Source organism: Oryx dammah, unplaced genomic scaffold (assembly GCF_014754425.2).
Source record: "Oryx dammah isolate SB20612 unplaced genomic scaffold, SCBI_Odam_1.1 HiC_scaffold_29, whole genome shotgun sequence".
In the NCBI taxonomy this organism is placed as follows: Eukaryota; Metazoa; Chordata; class Mammalia; order Artiodactyla; family Bovidae; genus Oryx; species Oryx dammah.
Genome location: NW_024070213.1, coordinates 10,713,266 through 10,734,714, shown reverse-complemented (window position 1 = coordinate 10,734,714; position 21,449 = coordinate 10,713,266). Strand labels below are relative to the sequence as shown.

General features: G+C 52.9%; 1 protein-coding gene across 3 annotated transcripts in view; it reads right to left on the bottom strand.

The window, feature by feature from the left end:
• MICAL3 (microtubule associated monooxygenase, calponin and LIM domain containing 3) overlaps positions 1-21,449 on the bottom strand; it is a 143,097-nt gene that overhangs the window by 49,769 nt on the left and 71,879 nt on the right. For all 3 annotated transcript variants that reach the window (XM_040233628.1, XM_040233629.1, XM_040233630.1), the window contains exons 4-19: positions 20,949-21,065; positions 20,434-20,535; positions 19,769-19,924; positions 18,778-18,878; positions 16,494-16,751; positions 16,119-16,234; positions 14,961-15,087; positions 14,050-14,146; positions 11,608-11,755; positions 9,555-9,751; positions 8,136-8,248; positions 7,985-8,047; positions 7,404-7,577; positions 6,081-6,164; positions 3,454-3,552; positions 1,784-1,840 (exon numbers count right to left, since the gene is read on the bottom strand). In XM_040233628.1, coding sequence (XP_040089562.1) covers positions 1,784-1,840; positions 3,454-3,552; positions 6,081-6,164; positions 7,404-7,577; positions 7,985-8,047; positions 8,136-8,248; positions 9,555-9,751; positions 11,608-11,755; positions 14,050-14,146; positions 14,961-15,087; positions 16,119-16,234; positions 16,494-16,751; positions 18,778-18,878; positions 19,769-19,924; positions 20,434-20,535; positions 20,949-21,065 — 2,009 coding nt within the window. The remainder of the gene's footprint in view (positions 1-1,783; positions 1,841-3,453; positions 3,553-6,080; positions 6,165-7,403; positions 7,578-7,984; positions 8,048-8,135; positions 8,249-9,554; positions 9,752-11,607; positions 11,756-14,049; positions 14,147-14,960; positions 15,088-16,118; positions 16,235-16,493; positions 16,752-18,777; positions 18,879-19,768; positions 19,925-20,433; positions 20,536-20,948; positions 21,066-21,449) is intronic.

The following is a 21,449-nucleotide window of genomic DNA, read 5'->3' as shown; positions in this document are numbered from 1 at the left end:
AATCTCTCTGGGGCAGAGGAGATTCCATCAGCTCATCACCCTGCTGGCCTGACGTGGAGGAGGCCACAAGGACAGCAGGTCTGCAGTGAAGCTCACTCTTTCTACACAAAAGCCAGCAAAGTGGCTCCTCCTCCTTCTTCTGGTGGGGCTGAGAGAAGCCAAGCAGACCCTAGAGCCAGCCCACAACCCTCTGCGGTCCCCATGCAGCACGTGAAGCTAGTGGGCCCCGCAGCCAGATTCTCCCGGCCCCAGCGAGAAGGGGCTGAGAACTCAGTGAGCGGTAACTGCTTCGTTTCCTGCAGGTTTGGGCTGAGATACCTGTGGGGTGCAGGGAAGAGGCACCTCTCAGCTCTGAGCTCCCCTACTTCAGCTCACACTAACTGCAAAGCTTCAGGTGTGATGGGGTGATGGAGTGTCACCAGCCTCTGCTTTAGAGGCTCAGATAGAAAAGACTGAACTCCCTGGACAGTAGAGAAGCAGGCAAATGTGCAGCTGTATGGGGGTGGTGGAGGAACAGTCTGGCAGGGACATAAGCAGTAACCCTCAAGAGCATCTGGACGGGAGCCCTGCGCTGAGGAACCTGGAAACTGGCCCTGGGATGATGAAAGGAGCTTCCTACCAACCTGACCGCTTCCCTCTGTGCCCTGCAGCCCCAAGCTTCTAGCTGCTGCTCTGTCCAGTCTCTCCTCTCATTCACCACTCTTCCCTCTGTTCCTGCTGAGGTCTGCTTCAGTCAAAATCATTGGGACCGCCCCCCGCCCCAAATATGCATTCCCCAAAGCAGAGGGTTTGGCCCTGTTCAGTGAAAAGGCTGAGATTTCTTCTTGAGAGGAACCAGCCTGGGAAGAAGGACGAAAGAGGCTGGGCACATGCAGAGAGGCCATGGTGACACGGGTGATGTGGAAAGGCCACCCAGCCCCCCCTCCTGCCCCAGGGACCTGCTTCCCGTTGCCCTGGTGACAGTACAGCGACACAGGGCTACTGCTACTTTCCTGATGGGCCCCGGGGAGCCAGACCTACTGCTCAGTCATGAGCACACTTCTCAGAGTGCAAAGGCGGAGGGAAGCCAAGAAAAAGAAAAAAAGAGAAGGCCCACATGAAATGAACAGCGAGAGCTGATTCTCGCTCTGGCTGCAGAGAGGCATCCACTCGGGGATCAATTAAAGGGTAACAACAACCAAGAACGTTCCATAACGTCAGTAGGCTTTTTTTTTTTTGTCAGTAGGCTTTTACATGGGCATCTCTGCTACTCGTCAGATTATTCGATGGTCAAGTGTGACTGGCCATCTGCCCCCTAGTTTCTCAGACAGAGGATCAACAGCTCCCCATCACAGACTCCACCGTCACCTTCCTTCCCTGCCCTGTCCTCTTCATCCTTGAAAACTCCCCACGCTGCTAAGAGCTCTGGCTTCCTCGGCATTTCTACCTTGAGATCCCAGATTTGCAGAAGAGCCAAGCAAATTCCTCCTGTTTCTGGATCCTGACCCTTCCCCTGGAGTCAAAGGCACGTATTTAAGGGTGGGAAAGGGGGCTGAGGGCAGGATGAAGAGGCCTTTCGTAGAAGCACACGTCTCAGGGTTCTTTTCTGGAATGGACGGATGCTCTCCAGGAATGCTATTCCCATGGGTCATCACTGCTAGCAAAGAGTTCTGCCTCTTGGCTGGGTGACCAGAGTGTGCAAAAAGCAAGGGACAGGGGCCACACTTGCCTCCCCCCTGCCTCCCGCCCTAGCGTGCCGCGTCTGTGTGGCTGCCAGCATTCCATGCCATGGGCATGCTTTTACCCTCTCGTGCTGGGGGCTCTGCTTGCCACGGCTGTCAGCATCAAGATCCCTGTGTGTCTGTTGGCAACAAAGCAGAAACTTAAGCTCCATCCAAACTCTCTATCTGGACCTACTGAGTGACAGTGTGACAGAGTCAGAATTCATTTCAACACACATCCTGCGGCCTGTTGCCCCCAGCAACCACAACCCCATCCACATGAAAGCCCCATCACCCAAGGACAACTCCCAGCACAGCTGTCCTCCTACAAGCCAGCCACATGGATAAAGGGCTACAGTTAGTACAAAGGTGGAGCAGACATGCTTCTTCCACACAGCAGCACATGGCCAGGCATTCAATGGGAAGTTAACAGGAGAGGCAGGTTAGAAGGGCAAAGCTTTCCACAACAAGACATTAGGAAGGAAAGGTGGGGGGGTAGAAATCAGCTGGAGTAAATGACCATGATAACAGTCCACAGGAAACTCCAGGGTGGGGTGTGGTCCCTGAACAGGATCACAGGACAGGGCGAGGAGAACAAAGAGCTGTGCACAGGTGGACAGGCCTGGTACACAGGCCCCTGCCGTCCTGAGGAACAGTCATGGGGCTGTGGACGCCTCTGGTCACTCTGGATAACCCAGGATTCACTGTATGGCCCTGAGCCTGTGCAAAACTGACCCAAAGCTTCCAAGTTTCTCTGGAGCCCATGAGCAGGGGGGTCCCTGAGGGCCAGATGAGGCCGGGCTCAGGCCCCAGAGTCACACACTCGGGCTCAGCTCTTGGATCACTGTTCACTGCATGACCTGGCCTCCTGACCCTCTGCCTTTGTCTCCTCAGCTATAAGAGGTTGACGCTAACGGGACCTGCCTTGTAGGTTTATCATGAGAAGAGACTGAGATGACACACGACAGCACTCAGAACTCTGCCTGGCTCACAGGAAACACCCGTGGTTGTTCTCTGGCATGGACAGGGCCCAGGGCAGTCACGGCCCCACAAGGGCTCAGGGTCCAGACCCAGGGACATCGGCTGGGCCTGCTCATCAGACACAGCACAAGGTCACCTCCTGAACAGGCTACCATTGCTAAGGAAATGTCTTTCCATAGATCCTGCCTTTCTTTAAAATCAGTGTTTTATTTTACAGAGACGTGCAACACAAATCAAAAACACTGTGCGGTAACCGCACTTTCAATAGGCGTGCTGGCCACAAACACATGCGTGGCCCACTTGCCATGAAGCAGTTCTCCAGTGTCTGCCTGGAGAGCGAGAGGGGTGGACGGAAGGGCAGCCATTTGTTGGCAAAAGTCAGATAAACAGGAGGCAGGCTCCCAAAATCGGAAGGAACCAAACTAATAAAGTGAAGCCTTAGAAAAAGCATCCAAACTGCACCTGAACTGCGTCTCCCTGGGCAGCAAGACCAACATGGCTGACTCCAGCAGGGCTACATGAAAGTGTGCTCGGGCTGTCAGACCTTGTGTCTGGGTCAGTGTAGTTTAAATTTTAGCTTACAGCTGCACAGTCATCTTCTTATGATACGGGACTGGATTAAACCACCCAGGGTTTGACCGTACAATTGCTACCCTGAGGCCCACCAGTACCGGTCACCACGGAAACGGGGGCACTCTGACTTGGTCTCCACCCTAGCCACCCACACAGGCAGGCAGGCACACAGGACAGCAGAGCATGCAGAGGGGGTCACCTGCTGGCCGCCACGTGCCCGACAGGGAGGCGGAGTAGGGGGAGGAGAGAGGGTGATCACTTTTTTGGGGCAGGTCCGAGAACGCTCCTTGTCCCGTCGCTTTTACACCAACAGACACAAACAGAGAGAACACAGGTGAAAAGACGGCCACGCTGAGGCTGGTTCTGGAAGGACGAGAGGCACCTGCCAAAGGCACCCTGAGACCCCTCCCCGACCCCGCGCCTCCGTGAGCACAAATTCGTGTCTTCAGGGAGCACCCGCCCTGCTGGCCGTCAACCTCTGGCTGGAGGCGCACTGTCTGCAGATCCGAGTCTTGTGCAGCTGCTGGGGGCTCAGGACCTACGGTGCAGCACCTTCTAAATCCCACAGACCTGGAGCATATTCTTTTTTGTTGGTTTATCAAGAAAGTTGGGGGCAGGAGAGAGGGGCCCAGGACATACCCTCACTCCCACTCGAAAGGTTTAGGAGATGAGCAAGGAAACACAGGAAAAAGCAGGAGACAAGAAGAGCATCTCTGCCAACTGACCCGGCAGTGTCCGCAGACCGCTTCCCCGGACGCCCCTTTCCACGGCGTCCACTGCCCGGGGGGCTGTCTCCAGCGCAGGAACCCTTTGGTGCCTAACAAACCACCAGCTTCCTAGGTCAGAGGGGCCTCAGCTTTCTCACACCCAGACCGACGTGTGGGGTGCTGCTTGCAAAGCCCGGGAGGGGGGAGGCAGGGACACCACTCCTGTCTGCCCCCCAACCCCCCAAAGGAGGCTTCCCACGTCCCCACTTGGGTGGCACCTGGCAGTGTTCTCTCTCTCAGGGACTAGGTGCGCAAAGCAAGGCTCGTGACGCCACCCGAGTCAGTGCTGGGGATGTGGCATCTGTGATATGATGCACCCATGAGGGGATGAACTGGGGTCATGGCCCCCCCACAGCGGGGCAGGCTGACAATTCTGCTTCACACAGCACACAGCACAGGGCTGATGGGTGCAGAGACCCGGCTGCGCCTTCTAACCCGCATCTCCGCTGCCCCTTCCCAGACCAGACTTGACTTTAAGGGTTCTGTTCTGCCTGGAGAAGCTGGCAGTATGTACTCAACTCCACTGACCGCGACTGCAGATCACCCACACGGGCTGAGGCTCCAGGCGCCCCTGCAGCCTGGCAGGGGTCCCTGCCCTGGACTGCTCCAGGATGTGACACTCAAGGTCATCTCTTCACCCAGAGACTGGGCTCCTGTCTCAGGCCACCTCTGTGACAAGTGTAAGAACCTGGGAAAGTAGCTCATCTTCCCTTTCAGGGATCCTCCATGAAAGACTGACCTTTAACTCAGAGGGTCTACTCAAGGCGAAGGGTAAGTCAGTAAAACAGAAATCAATTGCTAACCAGTTTTTCTCAGAAGACCACCCCTCCCCAAGCACACCAAAAGGCAGCTTGGCTTTGTGGTGAGTCTGGACTCTGCTCCCAAGCGTCCATTTCAGCCTCACAGGCCTGCCTTATGTGCATATTCTTAAAAGAAAGGTTAACAAAGAAACAATCTGCCCTAAAAGTCATTCAACTAAACCTAACTCACCACCTCCCAGCACTTCCCAGCACAGGAGGGCACCATGGCCACACACCCGACCACCGCTCAGAACCCTAGTCCTCAGTGATTCCAAACCATGAGACAGCAGACCCAGGCCATACTCCTGACGCAGGAGGGACAGAGCAGAGGCCTCCCGTGGCTGACGGGCTTCCTGTGACCGCCAGGCGCCACCTCCTCTCTCTCTGCCCCACTCTACCATGTACAAGTCGCTCTACAGGAGTTTCTGCAGAAACTTTAGTGAAAATTTCTAAAAAGGATATTTTAAATGTAGCTAAAACACCAAGAAAGTGTACAGATCGCTGTCCATGATTTGAAACAAGGAAACAAACCACAGTTTGAAACTATTACCTGGATAACATTTTCCTGTTTAACAGGAAAGGCCCACTGCCCGAGCCCCAAACTCAGGATGGTCCTCCAGGGGTCATGCGGACATGAGTCAGCTAAAGGTCAACTTGGGACAAAGGTTATAAGAGCAAAACCCCAAAGACTCCGGAACCTCACCACACAGTCCCAGCTGGTTTCAACACTAAACAAACAGCCCAGCCTGCTCACTGGATTCCCAAAACTGAAGGGTTATAGAGGTCAAGCGATACTGTTAGTGAAAGTGAAAGCTGCTCAGTTGTGTCCGACTCTTTGTGACCCCATGGACTATACAGTCCATGAAATTCTCCAGGCCAGAATACTGGAGTGGGTAGCCTTTCCCTTCTCCAGGGGATCTCCCCAACGCAGGGCTCGAACCCAGTTCTCTCAAATTGCAGGCAGATTCTTTACCAGCTGAGCCACAAGGGAAGCCAAATTATACTGGAGTGGGTAGCCTATCCCTTCTCCAGCAGATCTTCCCGACCCAGGGATCAAACCAGGGTTTCCTGCATTATAGGCAGATTCTTTAGCAACTGAGCTATTAGGGACGCCTGATACTGTCAGTACTCTCTGTTGAATCTTTGTGGAGTCTACTCAAATGTGCACAGATCCCTACCCGGGGCTCCAGTGAGGCCTCCACCAAGCTGGCTCAGAGGAGGAGCGGGTGGGAAGGCTTGGGCCAGGGCAGTTCCTTTACCTGTTTCCACTGGGGGGTGGGAGCAGAGCGACCCTGCTCGGGCAGGCAGCTGGACGGCTGGCTAACCCCACGTTCCTGTGTCGGCTGTAACACACAGGCCAGTGTGGGGAGGGACAGCACATGGAGACAAAAAAAAAAAAAACACACATTAAGGTAGAAGACACGAAGATTCTCACAGCAGACAGACACACATCTAAGAACTGAAGAAGGGCTCACAGAATTAATTCTAGAAAGTTACACTTATAAAGAAAAACATATAGGTTACACTTGTAAAAAAAAAAACAACCAAACCCCCAACTAGGTCAGAAACAAATGCAAAGGAGATGACAGACAGAGCTGTAATTCTGAGTATCCTTTTCCCGAGCTCACTGCTCTGAGCCTAAACCACTAACTGCCACTTGGAAAATGAGGCGTGCATCTCCTGAGGACTATCTTTCTCTGGCGCTTCACCTCGCTTGCAGAAGGTGAAGAGGAGCCGCACGCTTAAGCACCAGGGGTCCGGGAAGAAGCTTTCAGTGTGGACCGCACTATGCCAGCACCTCCTCCCAAAAGAAGCCAGACTGACTTCTGGATGAGCAAGAGGAAAGACGAGACCGGACAGACATCGCCGGCCAGCCCTCAGCAGGACTCGGGGGAGTGAGGTTAGTCCACGGAACCCACTTGACAACACGCCCACTCTTGACCTCGTCAAGGACAGTCTAATAAGGCATCTTTATCACCAGAGTATTTACCTCTGTGCTTATCATTAGCGATGAGAAACAAGTCAACATTCAGCACCAGAAGAAGGGTTAAGAAAGGCGTAGAGCACACACTTTGGAAGAGACTTGTAAGGAGTTTGGAACATGGAAATACTGCCCAAAGTTACAGGAAGAAAGCAGAACAGAAAAGTGTACATCAACAATGACCTCAACTGTGAAAACGAAGACGCATTGAAGAAAGACCCGAAAGAAACATGGGAAAGCGTTAATAACATTATAGGGGCCTTAATTACCAACATTATATTTTTCAGCATTTTCCTTAAAAAGCAGAAGCGGAGGTTTCTGTGACTGAAGTTGATCGGGCAAGCGCTGGTTTATTACTCATATATGTATGCGTGTGAACACACACCTATGTGCAGAGACCAAGACCCCACCACGCTGCAAAGGGCCTGGGTGGGCGTCTGCCAGACACCTGGGACCTGCCTGGTGACGACAGTAACCCCAGTCCCTCCCCACACAGACGCCGTCTCGAGCCCGGAGCCCTCGGGGGGTCTGGGACATTCCCCATCTCACCAGCCCCCTCCTCTGAGGCCAGACCAGGTCCCGGTGGGTGAGCGGGGCCTACCTGTCTCCTCACACCCACAGACTGCGGGGGCGCGTTCTCCTCGAACTTGGCCAGCAGCTGGGTTGCCATGTACTTCACCTTGTTCTGGTTGCCGAGGGCCACGTCCATCCTCCGGTCGGTCAGCGTGCTCACGAGGGTGGGCCTTCCTCCTCTGTGGCCCCGGGGTGTGTCCTCCTGAAGAACATGGGCCCCGAGAGCCACCTGTGTCAGAGCAGCCCCCCAGCCCCCCTGGGCCTGGCATGCTAGAGCGCTCCTCGCGGTTCTCTTCCCAAGACGGACTCAGGGCGGGGGCAGCAATGGAGAGGCGCTCCGGCTTTTGCTGGTGTGGCCACATCCCCAGAAGGCCCCTTGCCCTTTACCATGTGCGCGACCCCACAGAGAAAGGAAGCCCACGTGCACACACGTGTGCTCCTGGAATGCTCTCCAGAGAACAGAGGCACAAGGCCACAGGAAGCATCCGTGCCCACCCACCTCACGTGGATGAACTGGAAGGGTCCAGCAATACTAACTTGGACACTGGGGGATGAAGCCAGAAGAGGCACAGTACAGTCGCTCTGGCAAACCCCAGACATTTCTCTCACCTCCTCTGACTGGCTGGTCTTTCTCCTCTTCCCAGCACCATCCAAGTCTTTTTCCTTCTTGTCCTGCACCAAGAACAGAGGGAAACCACATTCCTTCACTCTCCGCACCTCATCTCTAGCTCTGCAGCTCGAGGAAATCCCGTTCGCTTACCTTGGGGGATCGCTTCCGAGAAATGGTCTGCCCAAGTTTGCTCAGGAAGGAGATGGGGGACTTGGTGCTGGCTATTAGGACAGCCCTCTCCTCCGCATTCAGGTCTGAGGCATCTGAGGGCAGAAATCAGCAGTGTTCAAGGACAGCCCAGAGGGAGCCTCCCCACAGGAGGGCTAGGGCGCTCTGAACCTAGCAAGAATGCCCGAGAAAATGCACACAAAGGCCTGCACGCTAGGCCTTCTCTTCTCCGTGCACACAAATAGGACCAACACTTGCCCCGCTCAACTTCAGTCACAAAACCCTCTGCTTCTGCTTTTCAAAAACTGCAATCTGCCTCTGCGTGTGGGTCACAGCAGAGTGCCAAAGCCTCACTTTGAGGATAAAAAGTTCAAGCAGAGACAGAATGGGAGAGACATGGGGAAGACAAGGTGCAAGCCAAGTCATCGTTCTGGGGTGTGCAGACACCTGTACTTAGCTTCACATGGAGCAGGGCTCTCCCTGATGGGCATACTGATGTTAGACTTGTGGATTTCTGTCGCAAAAACTGTATCTCTAACAAGAAAAAGCCTCAGAGGTCTACAAGTACATGGCTAGAAGATGCTGGAAAATGGCACCTCAAATCTCTGGATTTCAACGTTTTATTAGTGACAACAGTAACGCTGAGATAATAATTGAAATAACTAACATTTATGTAAGTGCTTCCATTCACCAAACACTCTTTTCAGCATTTCACAATCTAATCATATACATATTGCCCCCATTTTATAGAAAGGGAAACTGAGGCACAGGGAAGTTTAGTGACTTGCCTCCAGTTGAACAGGGGAGGCAATGGGGTGCAAACCAGGTCAGGTACCATGGTCAACATGCGTAAGCATCATGATGCTTACTTAATCTGTTTCCCAGCAGCCTGAGGGCCAAGGGAAGATTTCTAGAAACACTAAAAAGCAGGAAAAGAAAGAGCAGCCAGAGAAGGAACAGTCACAGAGGAACGAGAACAAGGCAAGCGTGGTCCAGGATCATAGAAGCCAAGAGCAAGACAGAGTTTCAAGGGAACAAACGTCGTTCCAAGCACTGAACAACGCGGAACAGCCAAGTGCCTGAGAGGTGAGAAAGGGGAAGGATGTGCATTTGGTGATTCTCCGTGACTACGGAGAACAGTTTGGCGAGAGCAAACTGGGTTGCAAAGTGCCACGAGACTGGGCAGTGAGGAAGCCCAGGTCACAGCAAAAGCACTTTTCAAAGAGGCTGGTTCGGAGAGAAAGGGACAAGACTACGGACAGGAACGCTCACGGACTCCACATTCGCAGGTGTGCTGAGCAAAAGGTGGGTCAGAAGGAGGGCCTGCCAACACCTGCAGAGAAGCGGGTCTGATGGAAGAAGGGCCACAGGGACCCACCCAGCAGCCCTGGGGACCCTCACCTCGGGAGGGGAGCGAGTCCTTGAACATCTCGTAGAACTGGGTCAGGTACATCACCATGGACAGCTTGTCTGGCTCCCCCACTGAGGCCATCTCTCTGCCTGTCATGATGGGAGAAATGCCCAGCTCTTTCTCAGCAATATCGAAGGCCAGCTGGTTATTCTTCTCCACATTCTGCTCATCCAAAGAGTCAAAATCTCTATGAGGAACAGGATGAAGAAGACATGTCAAGACCACGCTTGACAGAGCCCCAGACCAGAAAACACTGTATCACGGAGTAGTCATTTAAAAGCCCGGGTTTAGGACCTCAGTGAAATTAAGACAGCAAACCTATCTCACTTCTCAGCTTGCCTCCTCTTACTAACAAAATCAAATCATCCTCAGGAAGAACACCGGATTAAAGATCTACCCACAAATGACAAGAGGGAAAAGTTGGAAAACAAAACATTTCTCCAATAATGTAAACTTCTTACTAAAATGTAGGCTCAAGGAAAGGAGCTGTTTTTATTACGTTTCCCCTGCACCTGCGTGTGGTCCGCGTGTATTAACCTCGTGCTCAACAGGGAACAGGTCCTGTTTAGATGAGGCTGTGTTTAAAAAGCCTGGAGCCATCACCCCCGCGTCCATGGAGCTGACAAGCTGTTGATGGACTAGGTTGGCTCTAGCGAATCATACTCGGCCTTCTGCTCACAGGGAAATTCCAAAACTTCCCTCAAAAGGTTGTTTCATTGCTAAGTCCCTGAGTTTCCCTAAGTACTTAGATTAACGAACATTTCCCACTGGGTTTCAGGCTTCCTGCTATTCAGTCAAGACTGATAGCTTCCTTCAATAGGTGACTTCAGACTAACCGAGCAGGCCTTATTTTAAGTTCACCTACTGACTTATGTAACTTTTCCTTTGCTAAATTCCTTTACTCTGTATATTAAGCCTATTAAACTATGGGGGCCGCATCCTGAGTGAAGGCACTACAGCCTGAACAGCGCCAAGTTAACGACCCCAGGCTCTGTGTGCATCAGGAGGAAATCCCCAGGCCCCCGGAGCCCCCTCGGTCCATCCAACGGAAGTGCGGCCCCACCCACGGGCCAGGCTCCCTCTGGTGCTTGTGACCCCAGCCCTCTGTCCTGCTCCCCCGCTGGAGCAGAAGCGACTCGCCTGGCCCTCGCTTCAGCACTCCTGTGCCATTACCACCGTCGTCCTCAAGCTGCCCCCCGGAGAGGGTGACCAGGTCCTACTTCCGCTCGCTCTATATCCACCTCTGCTTGAGCCAGGGACCGGGCGCCAGAGGTCACTTACCTTATCCAAGCAAATCAGAAATCCCCATTTCTAAACACCAGGTGAGGCTGCTTTATTAGCATAAATGGGAACTAGGTCTTCAGGATTCCTTAGGTAATCATTGAAATAAAACATACACAAAAATGGGCCTGTAAGTGGACCTAATGATGAGCGGATACAGACGGTCAAGACAATCCCACGTGCTCCGCTCGTTTCTGAATCTTCCTGTTTGGCTTTCATGGTAAGGACTGCCTGCAAGGGCAGCTGGGTGCACCAGGCACCAGCTGACCTGGGTCGTCCTGCTGCGCTAGTCTGCCTTTAGATGAGCACAGGACGCCCAAGAGAGGAAATGGCACCACATAGGGAGGTAAGGCCACCTGAGTGTCACGGGCTTGACAATGTGGGCAAGCCCCGCTGAACGGAGCAGCTGCTCTGCCAGGAGGGACACACGTGCTTTGGGCCCCACCCGGCCAGGCTCTCCTCGTGACCAGCAGCACCGGACAGAGAGCTAGCTGCGTGCAGAGCTCAGCTGGGGCCAGGAAACAGGGTTTCCCTTCATGGGATGTTAGCAGGCTCAGGGGGTCCACCTTGCAAGTGTGGAGACTTATACACTCAGCTGGCCACTACTGGGCTGGGCTATAGAGCGCCTGAGAGACAGAGCTTTAAACACGGCTACATCAAGACCAGTCACAAGCTGCAGAGGAAGCATTGCGCTACGTGTCCCATTCTAGGAAAAGGCCACCTGAGCGCAGGGAATACAGATGAGGCCAAGCCTGGACTCACATCAGGTCAGGGCGGTATCTGTGTATGATGGCACACAAGGCCAGGCCGCTCTTCCACGACATGGTGAGGTCCGTCACGTTCACCCCAGCATAGCCGTCTGTCTGCCGCTGGCACCAACCCAGCAGCTTGCTGGAACGAGCCACAGACTCTAGAACAACAACGACGTTATTATTAGAGGTGTGGCCACCTGGGAGCCTTGACAGAGAATCCACGTAACCAGTCTGAAAAACTACTGAAGGGAGGGACAAAATAGCTGTCACTGGTTTTCAAAAGTAAGAAGCTATTTAACTGGTATTATATAATTTTTTTTTTTTGGCTCCACGGTGTGGCTTATGGGATCTTAGTTCCTCAACAGGGAGACTGTTGAACTGACTGAATTTGGGCCCATAGCAGTGAGAGCGCACAGTCCTAACCACGGAACCCCCAGGGAATTCCCGTGAAGTTTTAGGTTTAGGTAAGAAACTCCCAATTTATCCAGACTCCGAGGTCAACGTCCATGCCCCGGACAGATGACAGGCTGCCCATGGGTGACCTGGACCCAAGCACGCTGAAGCCCAGGGTCCTGGCGGCTCTCCAGGACAGGGATGCGGAGGCAATGACCACCTGCTGACACCCTCACACCAGCGGCCCTGAGATCTCCCTGGAAAGCTGGCAGCAGCTGGGGGAGGAGACGCCTTCCCTGCAAAGCAACACTTGGGGGACCCAAGAAGAAAGGTTCAGTCCTGCACTTTCCAAGTGAAAGCAACTCCACAGGATCACACAGGCGAACGCAAGGACCCCAGAGCGGCAGGCTGAGCCCTCAGCAAGACAAGCCGCCATGCCCTGAAACACTCAACGCAGAGACAACGCACACCTGGGGACACTTCCAGTCACTGACGTGTCTCCTAAAACATGAAGAGCCGTCATAAAAATCCGCTTTCATACCTGCATCAGAAGAGCCCTGACACAGAGCATTTAGAAAAGTGAAAGTGAAAGTGAGGTCGCTCAGTCGTGCCCGACTCTTTGCGACCCCATGCACCAAGCTCCTCTATCCATGGGATTTTCAAGGCAAGAGTACTGGAGTGGGTTGCCATATCCTTCTCCAGGGAATCTTCCAACCCAGGTCTCTCACATTGTAGACAGACGCTTTACCGTCTGAGCCACCAGGGAAGTCTAACAGAGCATTTAGAAGAACCTGGTAACTCCTATTCGTGTCCAAGAAAGTCTGTTCCTTACTTTAGGCAGCTGAAAATATTTAACCTGTACTGGGTCACTAAGTGCTTTGCAGATTAAAACTGCATTTCTAGAAAGCCTGTTTTATTTAAGTCTTTCAGGGAAATGAATCCTGAAATGACACAGAAAAGCACTGCTGGTGTCCTCGTCTAAGTCTCTCAGCTTCCTAGATTAACTTTATTCAGATGTTTCCCAAGTCTGTGTCCAGCGGTCCAGTATGTACTGGACAACCTCAATAGTTCAAGCTCCAGAACTACAATGAACAAAGACACACTCTCTGGGGAATTCCCTGGCAGTCCAGAGGTTGGGATGCCTTGCTTTCACTGACAAGGGCAACGGGTTCAATCCCTGGTCGGGGAATTAAGGTCCCACAAGCCGTATGGGGTGGCCAAACAAGACACACTCTCTGCTTTCAAGGTAGATGATCTTGATATTCCAACAGGACGTCAACTTCAAGAAACCCACGACAGAACTCAAACCTTCAGCCCCAGTTCCTTACTCAGGCTATTCAATGCTTCCGGCTCCTTAATACTCCCGACTACCACTCCTGACATCCCGCTGTACACCAAGTGTTGCAGTGAACACCTCACCATGCCCCCAGGTCCTCATAGCTGGAGCGAGGCACAATAGGCACCCTCATTTCAGACACCGAAACCCAAGTTCAGATGGCAAGCCACACCCTTCACCGCCGGGCACGGCTCGACTGGACGCAGTCTCCCTTCTCATCCACAGCCTCAACGTCAGGCCCGTGCGCCTGACACGGACGCAGCCCTAACTGCCCACTCGGCCCGGTGCCCTTCTCTGCCTGGCCCACCTGCAGTGACCACTCTCCTCCCGAGGAACTCTTCAGAGGCCTCACCAGACGCAAAGTACAGCACGGGCTCTGCCTCTACCACTGTGTCCTGCAGGCTCGTGGTCCTCAGCTCCGAGGCCACGGCTTCTTTGCTAAGACCTTCCCCGCAAACCTTGGCTGGCATGTGCACTCAAAGGCCCCCTCACACACACCCCGCCCTCTCAACAGCACGTATCCAGCTTCTCTCCACACCCTGGCGACCCCTGAGATCAGGGTTCCCAGCCTCGAAGCACTGCTATTTCCTGGCTGTGGGGCTGACTTGTGTATCACGGGGCAGCAGTCCCGTCCCGTCCAGTCCTGACGAACACTGTGCGCACCGCAGCCCAGCTTTCGCACAGAACACGCTGAGCTGTCTGAAAGGCCGAAGCAGGACTCACCGTTGCGGGCCAGCTTCGGGGTGGTTCGGGAATTCACAAGGTTCTCCATCTCCAAATGAACGTCTTTTGTGTCTCCAGTATCATACAGATGGCGCACCTGGCAGGAAGGTTATAAGCCGTAAAGAAGGGAAATCACACACCAAGGAACCAAGGCCCCCCTGAGAACAGAATGACCACAGTGAAAACCTGGGCCAAGTGTGGTCAGAAGGGATAAGGCCAACCTTCACCCCTTCTGGGATGCAGTGGGTCACACACACACGCACGTGCACTGTGAGAACCTGTGATAGAGAGACACTTGGCCATGACGGGAGGGGCTTGCTTAGTCTCTGCTGGGCCATGACTCCTGCCCGGTAACAGCAGGTTTCACCCCTAAACATAGAGGCCCAGTGTACAGTCTAGGACACAGTTATCTTGAATGAGCTGCTTTCCCGATGTTGTTGGACTCTTTGGAATTATTGTGCTTTGTGAGATGTCACTCTTGGTGCAATAACAAGGCTTCAGACATTGTGAGCTGGACGACAGTATTTTTTACTTGCAGAGAGTCTTATCTTCCCAAATCCTCTCAAGGGACCAGTCCTGTCTGCAGCACAAAGACCCAGGGAGCTGGGGTGGTGGTCTCCGTGGCGCAGACGAGGAGACAAATGCAGGAGAGGGGAGGGCCCGGTCACAGTGACTGGTGGCAGTGACGCAGATGTGTACCACACGCCCTGCACAGGGAGCCAGGGCTGTGCCCTGCTCGTCACTGCACACCCGCCGCCCTGGCTGCTCCATCTGCTGATGGAAAACGCCTCCTCAGCCAACTCAGGGAGACGTCACTTTGTTCTTAAGGAAGGCTGTGTATGCTTGTATCCACAGGGTCTGACCAGGCCTGACAGCGGCCAGGACATGCCCGACTGGCCAGGGACTCTCACCTGGCTCGGCCGGAGAAAGTTGACATTCACATTGGGATATCTGGTGACGGGGTCGATGCTGTACTGGCTGAAGTTCTTGCTCACGTTCTCAGGGGTGGTCTGAGGCAGCAACCTATAAATGCTTTCCCTGCAACAGTGAACAATACGCTCAGAGCAGTGACAGTAACAGAAACACCTCTGATGATATTTCTGTGTTCCGAGAGCCCAGGGCAGGGCCAACCTTCCTCCTGGATGGGGCTCCCCCACCTCCACATCAGCCCTGCTTCCCATCCCCTCCACCTCCAGGACCCCACAGGCCCCAGACTGCTACGCCCCAGCAAGAAAGGCAAGCACACTGCTGTGGGCAGGAGCAAAGCCTGACTCTAATTTACTACTGTGCTCTGTTTCAGCAAGTTCACTAAATTTTTAAGAAAGTCACTGATGAAAAAAACTTTCCACCAAAGGCCCCCTCCCACACACCCCACCCTCTCAACAGCATGTGTCCAGTTTCTCTCCACACCCTCGTGACCCCTGAGACCAGCCAGGTTTCCCAGCCTCGAAGCACTGCATTTGCTGGCTGTGACCCCCTAGGTAACTGTGACCCTAGAGGACCTTATGTAACAGACCTAAAATGATATGAACCCCAAATTTCACCCAGCACATCCTCTTTCTCTAGTTCTGGTCAAGGCACTTGTTATTTATCAGCGTGCAAATCCCAGGTCTTAGCTCATTTACAATTATCTGCTTCAAAATATCTGACATTTGAGAAATGTTTACAAGCAGTTTGGTGTTTTCCTTTGAATTCAAAGGTTATCTTTAATTAGTTCTAAGTTAGTACATCCCCAGCTACCATGCTGATTTCATTAGTATTAGTCTCTCTAGTTCAAAGACAAGAAGGACTTGACACAGGATTTTCATATCCCTGTTTACGTAATTGTCACAGAGGAATCGGAGAACATCCTTCAATGTTACACAAAGATTCAGACACTGCTTGGAAGAGTCTGCTTTAGAGAGAACAGGAGAACATCACTGAGATAACCGGTAGGTTTCTTTGACTTTATGAATACCTATCTTACCTTTCTTCTCCTAAATAAGAATATATCATCAATTAAGAAGGAGAAACCTGAGCCCAGCCTGCAACTGACGCTCCATCTCATCGCAGAGGGCCCCTGCAGTTACCTCTCTGCCAGGACTTCCAAGGGGCTCGTCCCCAGAGACCAGCTACGCACCATCCAGGCAGAGTCCATAGCAGCCAGAAAGCCCCGGGCTATTCCTGTTCCCATTGGCCAAAAAGGCTAGAAGGAGATAGAAAACAAAGAATTAACTACGTTTTAATAGAGGGAAACTAAACCCTTGAGCAAAGAAAGCCTCTGCCCCTGAGAGGACGTTCTGGCAGGACATACTGCCATCCCCCCCCACAATCTGGCAGGTCCTGACCCTAACTCAGCAGGCCCTGAGCCCCCAGGCTGGAGTCTACATGGCAGGATGACACAGACGCTCCCAGCCTGGGACCCCATGTTCCTAGTCATGCCACCCCCCAACACCTGCTCTCACCTCCAGGAGGCTGTCCCCAACCAGAGCCACCAGCAGCTGGTGCCCGTTGTGCTCCCGCACCAGGGCTGCATTCTCGGAGGCATACATGCACGTGAAGTCGAACATGGCCACGTCAGGCTGCCCGTAGTGGTTGATGGCGAAGTCCAGCGACGGCAGCTGCTGCTGGGTGGAGAAGTCGGCTGCCTCCCGGGCGTAGCTCAGCAGGGCCTCCTGGTCCACATTCTCCCGGGAGAGCAAGAGCTCTGTGTCAGCGTAGTCCTGTCTCCAGAGATGGGGGGAGGCTCAAGGGAAAGCCCAGGCAGGGGCATAGGTGCCCACCGGCCACAGCCACACCACCTTCCCTGCCCCGAGAGTGGCTTCTTGTTCCAAAGTAAGTCCTCCACACAAATTTGGGAAGGGTGGCGGGCTTGTTTCTAAGGGAACACAGGTTTTGCCACCTAGAAACAGAGTCCCTGCTTTTCCATCGTTCTTGGAACAAGTCCCTACTTATGCAATCTAGTCCACTCCACCTCATGGAGCTGCTCTGAACACCAAATACAATGACTCATGGGATGGTACCTTGTAAACTGAAAAGCATCCCCAGTTAAGGCTGCTATCAGTAAGCATCCTCTTCTGACAGCAACTGGATGACACAGGACACTCAACCTGCGTCTCCCACCGACCCCAAAGGAAGGACCCAAAAGCTTCCATGCCCGACGGATAAGGAGGTGGGGGCACCAGCAGCCCAGGGAACCAGCAAGAGATATACTGAGGACGGAACAGAAACTTTCCAAAGAATATACGGGATTCTGGAAGGCCCCACAGTAATCCACCAACAAAAAAAAAACGACGAGAGAAAAAGGGCTCTCCACAGAGAGGACTGAGAAACTCCTCTGCTCCGGAGGTTCCTGCACACTGACCAGGCCTCCTCCTCCAGGGGGACTGGAGCTCCCCAAGTGTCTCTGAGGGCACCTCCAGCTGCCCAGACAACTTGGAAAGGGCAAACATGCACACTCAAGTTGGTTTGTTCAATACTTAGTGAGTAGCCACTGTGGGCTCAGGATTCAGCACACACCCTGTGTGCTAAAAAAAAATAATAAAAAGGAAAAGTACATCAGGTTGCGGCATTCTAGATTGTTAACTGATTACCACAGTCCTGACGAGGACGGTAGATGTCAAGTCTTAGCTTGGCCCTGAGGCGCACCAGCAGGCTCATGAGTGTCTCTTCCCGATGAAACATCCAACTGAGTATATCCCACCCTGGATATACTCCGGTGGCACCGGCTGCATCCACTGCTCTGCTCCCTTCTCCTCACACACACGAAGGCCACAGGGCTGAGACACAGACAGGAGGCCCCCGAGGAGGAGACTGCTGCGGGCAAGTCCCCAACACTGCCCAAGGCAAAGCGGCAGTGTAACGCATCACAACCCTGCAGAGCTGGGACACCCTGACACTCAGCCATAAGTCTGTGCTGGGACCGCAGGGGCCTCGGTCAGCACATCATCACCGGAACAGTAATTCTCAAACCCAGACCAGCCAGACCAAGCAAGACTTAAGAAATTCTCCTAAGGAACCATCTCTGGAGGAACCATCCACCTGTGGCTCTCTGATTCCATTTCCAGGCCATTGTCTCAGGGAATGTCACACAATTAGTCATCTGGAAAAAAGGCTTAGCTGGCCCTGACTCTGGGTGAACAAGAGTCCTCACTGTCAGGCCACAAAGAGGTCCAAATAAAGCCTGACCAAGGCTCTGTTCCCTGGGCCTCTGTAACCAGATCCGCAGGAAAGCCAAAACTGCTCTCAGGCTCCCAGAAACACCAAATTCCCTTCCCTCTATAACCCCTTCGCTCTACAACCCTCTCCCAAAGGATGACTTATTAACCAACCAATAATCAGCCACATGGGAATGCACCATAAGCCACAAACCTAAACACTAAAACTACACTGAATATTTATGCACAAAATGCTACCTGAGATTGCTCTGCACAGCCCCACATAGGAGTGGGGAGTAGGCAGTGCTGGCCACGTGCTGATCCCTGTGAAGCTGGATAAGAAGCACACGGGGGTTCATTACCCAAGTCTCTCCACTTTTGTTCACACTTGACATTTTCCAAAATAAGAGATTTTTTAAAGTGTTAAACTAAAAAACACCAGAGGATTACAAAATACACAGTCCCAGGAGATGAGTGAGGTGCTTGTTTTAATGACTTTGCAAGAAAAACTGATCAGACAATAAAATTCTTTATCTTGGTAATCACATGTCCTGATACATAAAAAGAGGTCTAAAAGAAACCCATGACTCACATGCAGTATCACCCCTTTGTCCAGTAAGCTCTGCTTCTTGGCAGTCATAACGAAGTAGTGCGTATCATCTTTGTAGTAGACAATGTTCTCCAGGTCGATCCCTGCGACAGAGGACAGACACCCACATGAGGGTCTGCTGAGATGTGGGGGGATGACTGTTATCAGTCCACAGAGACCGGGGTCCTGGAACCCCAGGCAGGAAAGAGAAAACAGGTGTCTGAGCCCGATCTTCACACCCTGCCCAGTTGTTCACAAGAAGAGGGAAGCTTGGTCATCCTCATGCTGCTCTGCATTTACCTGACACCCTGTTATCCTAACAACAGCCATCAGCAGGAAGCAGAAACGTGAGGACGGGAAGACGGGAGAGGTTAACCTTGAGGAAGAGGGTCTGAGTCAGGTTAAGCCTCTTTGATACTCATCAGGCAACAGGGGAATCTCCTAGACGCTCACGAGCAAGACAGAACCAGATGCTGGAAGCAGAGTTAGTAGGTTTAACTCTACTAACCTAAAAAATTAGATGCAATGGCAAGAAACTGTGTCCTAGAAAACAGATAACTGCCATTTGTCACACATTTTTGTTACAGCAAAATGTCTAAGTGAATCTATTCACAAGCTACCATACAACAGCCTCATTTTTATCTGGCACGTGGTTTACTTCAGAAGCAAATGAACTCAGGAAAAAGAATACTCAACACCTACAGTCTGCTTCTCAACAAACCAGGGCTCCCACCCACAGTGACGCAGCGCCAGGCAGGAGAAGGGGTTCAAGCAGGAGGAGCAGCCCAGCCACGGCGATGAGCACCAAAGCCAGCAGAGCAGGAGACAGAGGCATGAATGGCCCAACAGCCAGAGCAAAGCACAGGGGCGCAGAAAGGGCAGAGGGCCACAGCACAGCGGCGGCAGCAGCAACCCCCCGCCCCGCCAGCCCCCCGACAGGGACCAGAGCGGGGTTCAGAGTCTTTCCTTCCGCTGTGGAGGTATTAACACCAACCTGTGGCTTCCCTCAGTTCCTGGAAAAATTTTTGGTTGAATATAAAAGCCACACCACTGATTTCTTCCACTTTGGCTTCTGCTGTTGTATTTCGGTTAATAAAATTCGCTGTAATGGCAATGGCCAATTTGCCACGGAATTCTTTCCGACGAAATCCTGGGAAGCGGGGAAGAAATTTTCAGAGGTGACGAGAGCTGGCCAGAGAAGCAGGAAGTTCATGTCAAACACGAGAAATAACAGGGGTTCTGATGAGGACATGGGGGAGTGTGAGGGGTGGGAATCACGGGAAATTGAGGGCAGCTCTCCTCTGGAAGCAAGGTGTCTACTTCCCAAAGCCTTCCCAATCCAGCAAGATGTCAAAGTCACACACAGCTAATACATGCCTGGAAATCCGATGGGCCAGGAAAGCACTCAGTGTGAGGCTCTGTGTGCTTGAGTAAGTCAGGTCTAGATCTGCAGTGCCCCCGGCTCATGAGAGCCTGTCTCCCTGTACCCAGAGAAGTGCCTGGGAGCCAGCTGGTGGGGCCTGCCATCTACCAGCACAGGCAGGGACCAGAGGAGGGGTCTCAGGAGTGGGGACTCCAAGGACACAAGCTCTTATGGGGCTTGGGGAGGGCGTCCCTTCTCTGGCTGTGAACCAGCAGGAGGAGGAGACCGCCCAGTACCTTCCAAGGTATTCCTGCGGCCATCCCCGCCGATGATCACTTCAAACTCATATTCTGACACCGGGTGTGTTTTGGGGTGCACCAGGGCCCGCCAACCTATCCCTGTGGACCAAAGTCAGAATGAAGGTCATCACTGGACCCATACATATACCTGAGATATTCAGACACCCAGATCTCTAGATATTCAGGTGTGCAGCTGGCACAAAACCCCATGTCAAACATAGCAGGCATAAAAGCGTGGGGCACAAACCAAAGAGAGAAAGAAGCTTTGAGGAAGGCTCACAAAGGAACGTCCCCCGGCACATGACCTTCTGTAATGGATCCAAGCACCCGGGATGCCTCATCTACGTCAGGGGCCCCTCATTAAGTCAAAGTTTCTCCAAAGACTCAGGCTGTGCAAACAGAGAAGCCCTTCAACCAGCTCTGAAAGCTACCCGAGACGCCTGTCGTCTCCTCCCTAGATCGAATCTTTTTCACCCCTTCCAGCCCCTTTCCCTCCTTATTTGTACACTCACGTTCATTTTCTTGATCCTCAGGAGGCTCCACAAGTCCTCGGAATTCCACATTGACGTGGATCTCAATGCCTAGGATCAAGGCTACTTTCAAAAGTATTAGCTGAAGCTGACGGATACCTGGGGGCAGAAGATTGTACGAGTGAGGATCCTCAGCGGGACAGACAGACAGCATTACTACCCCAGTTCCCCCACCCACCCACGCACGCAGAGTTACTCGGCTGCTCAAAGTCACTGGCAGCAGGCTTTTCCCAGCCATTCCTGTAGCATCTTTCCTTTCCCAGGGCAAATACAACTCAGTGCAGATGTTCCAGAGACACACTCAGGGCCAAGCCCACCTCTTGGGTTAGGTATTCCCAGCACATGAAAGCACTGAGACAGCAGGAGACGCGCTTCCCCCCAGCATCCTCCCTGATGTGCTCAGAGCCCCCCATCCTCCCTGATGTGCTCAGAGCTGCCCCATCCTCCCTGATGTGCTCAGAGCCCTCCCCCATCCTCCCTGAT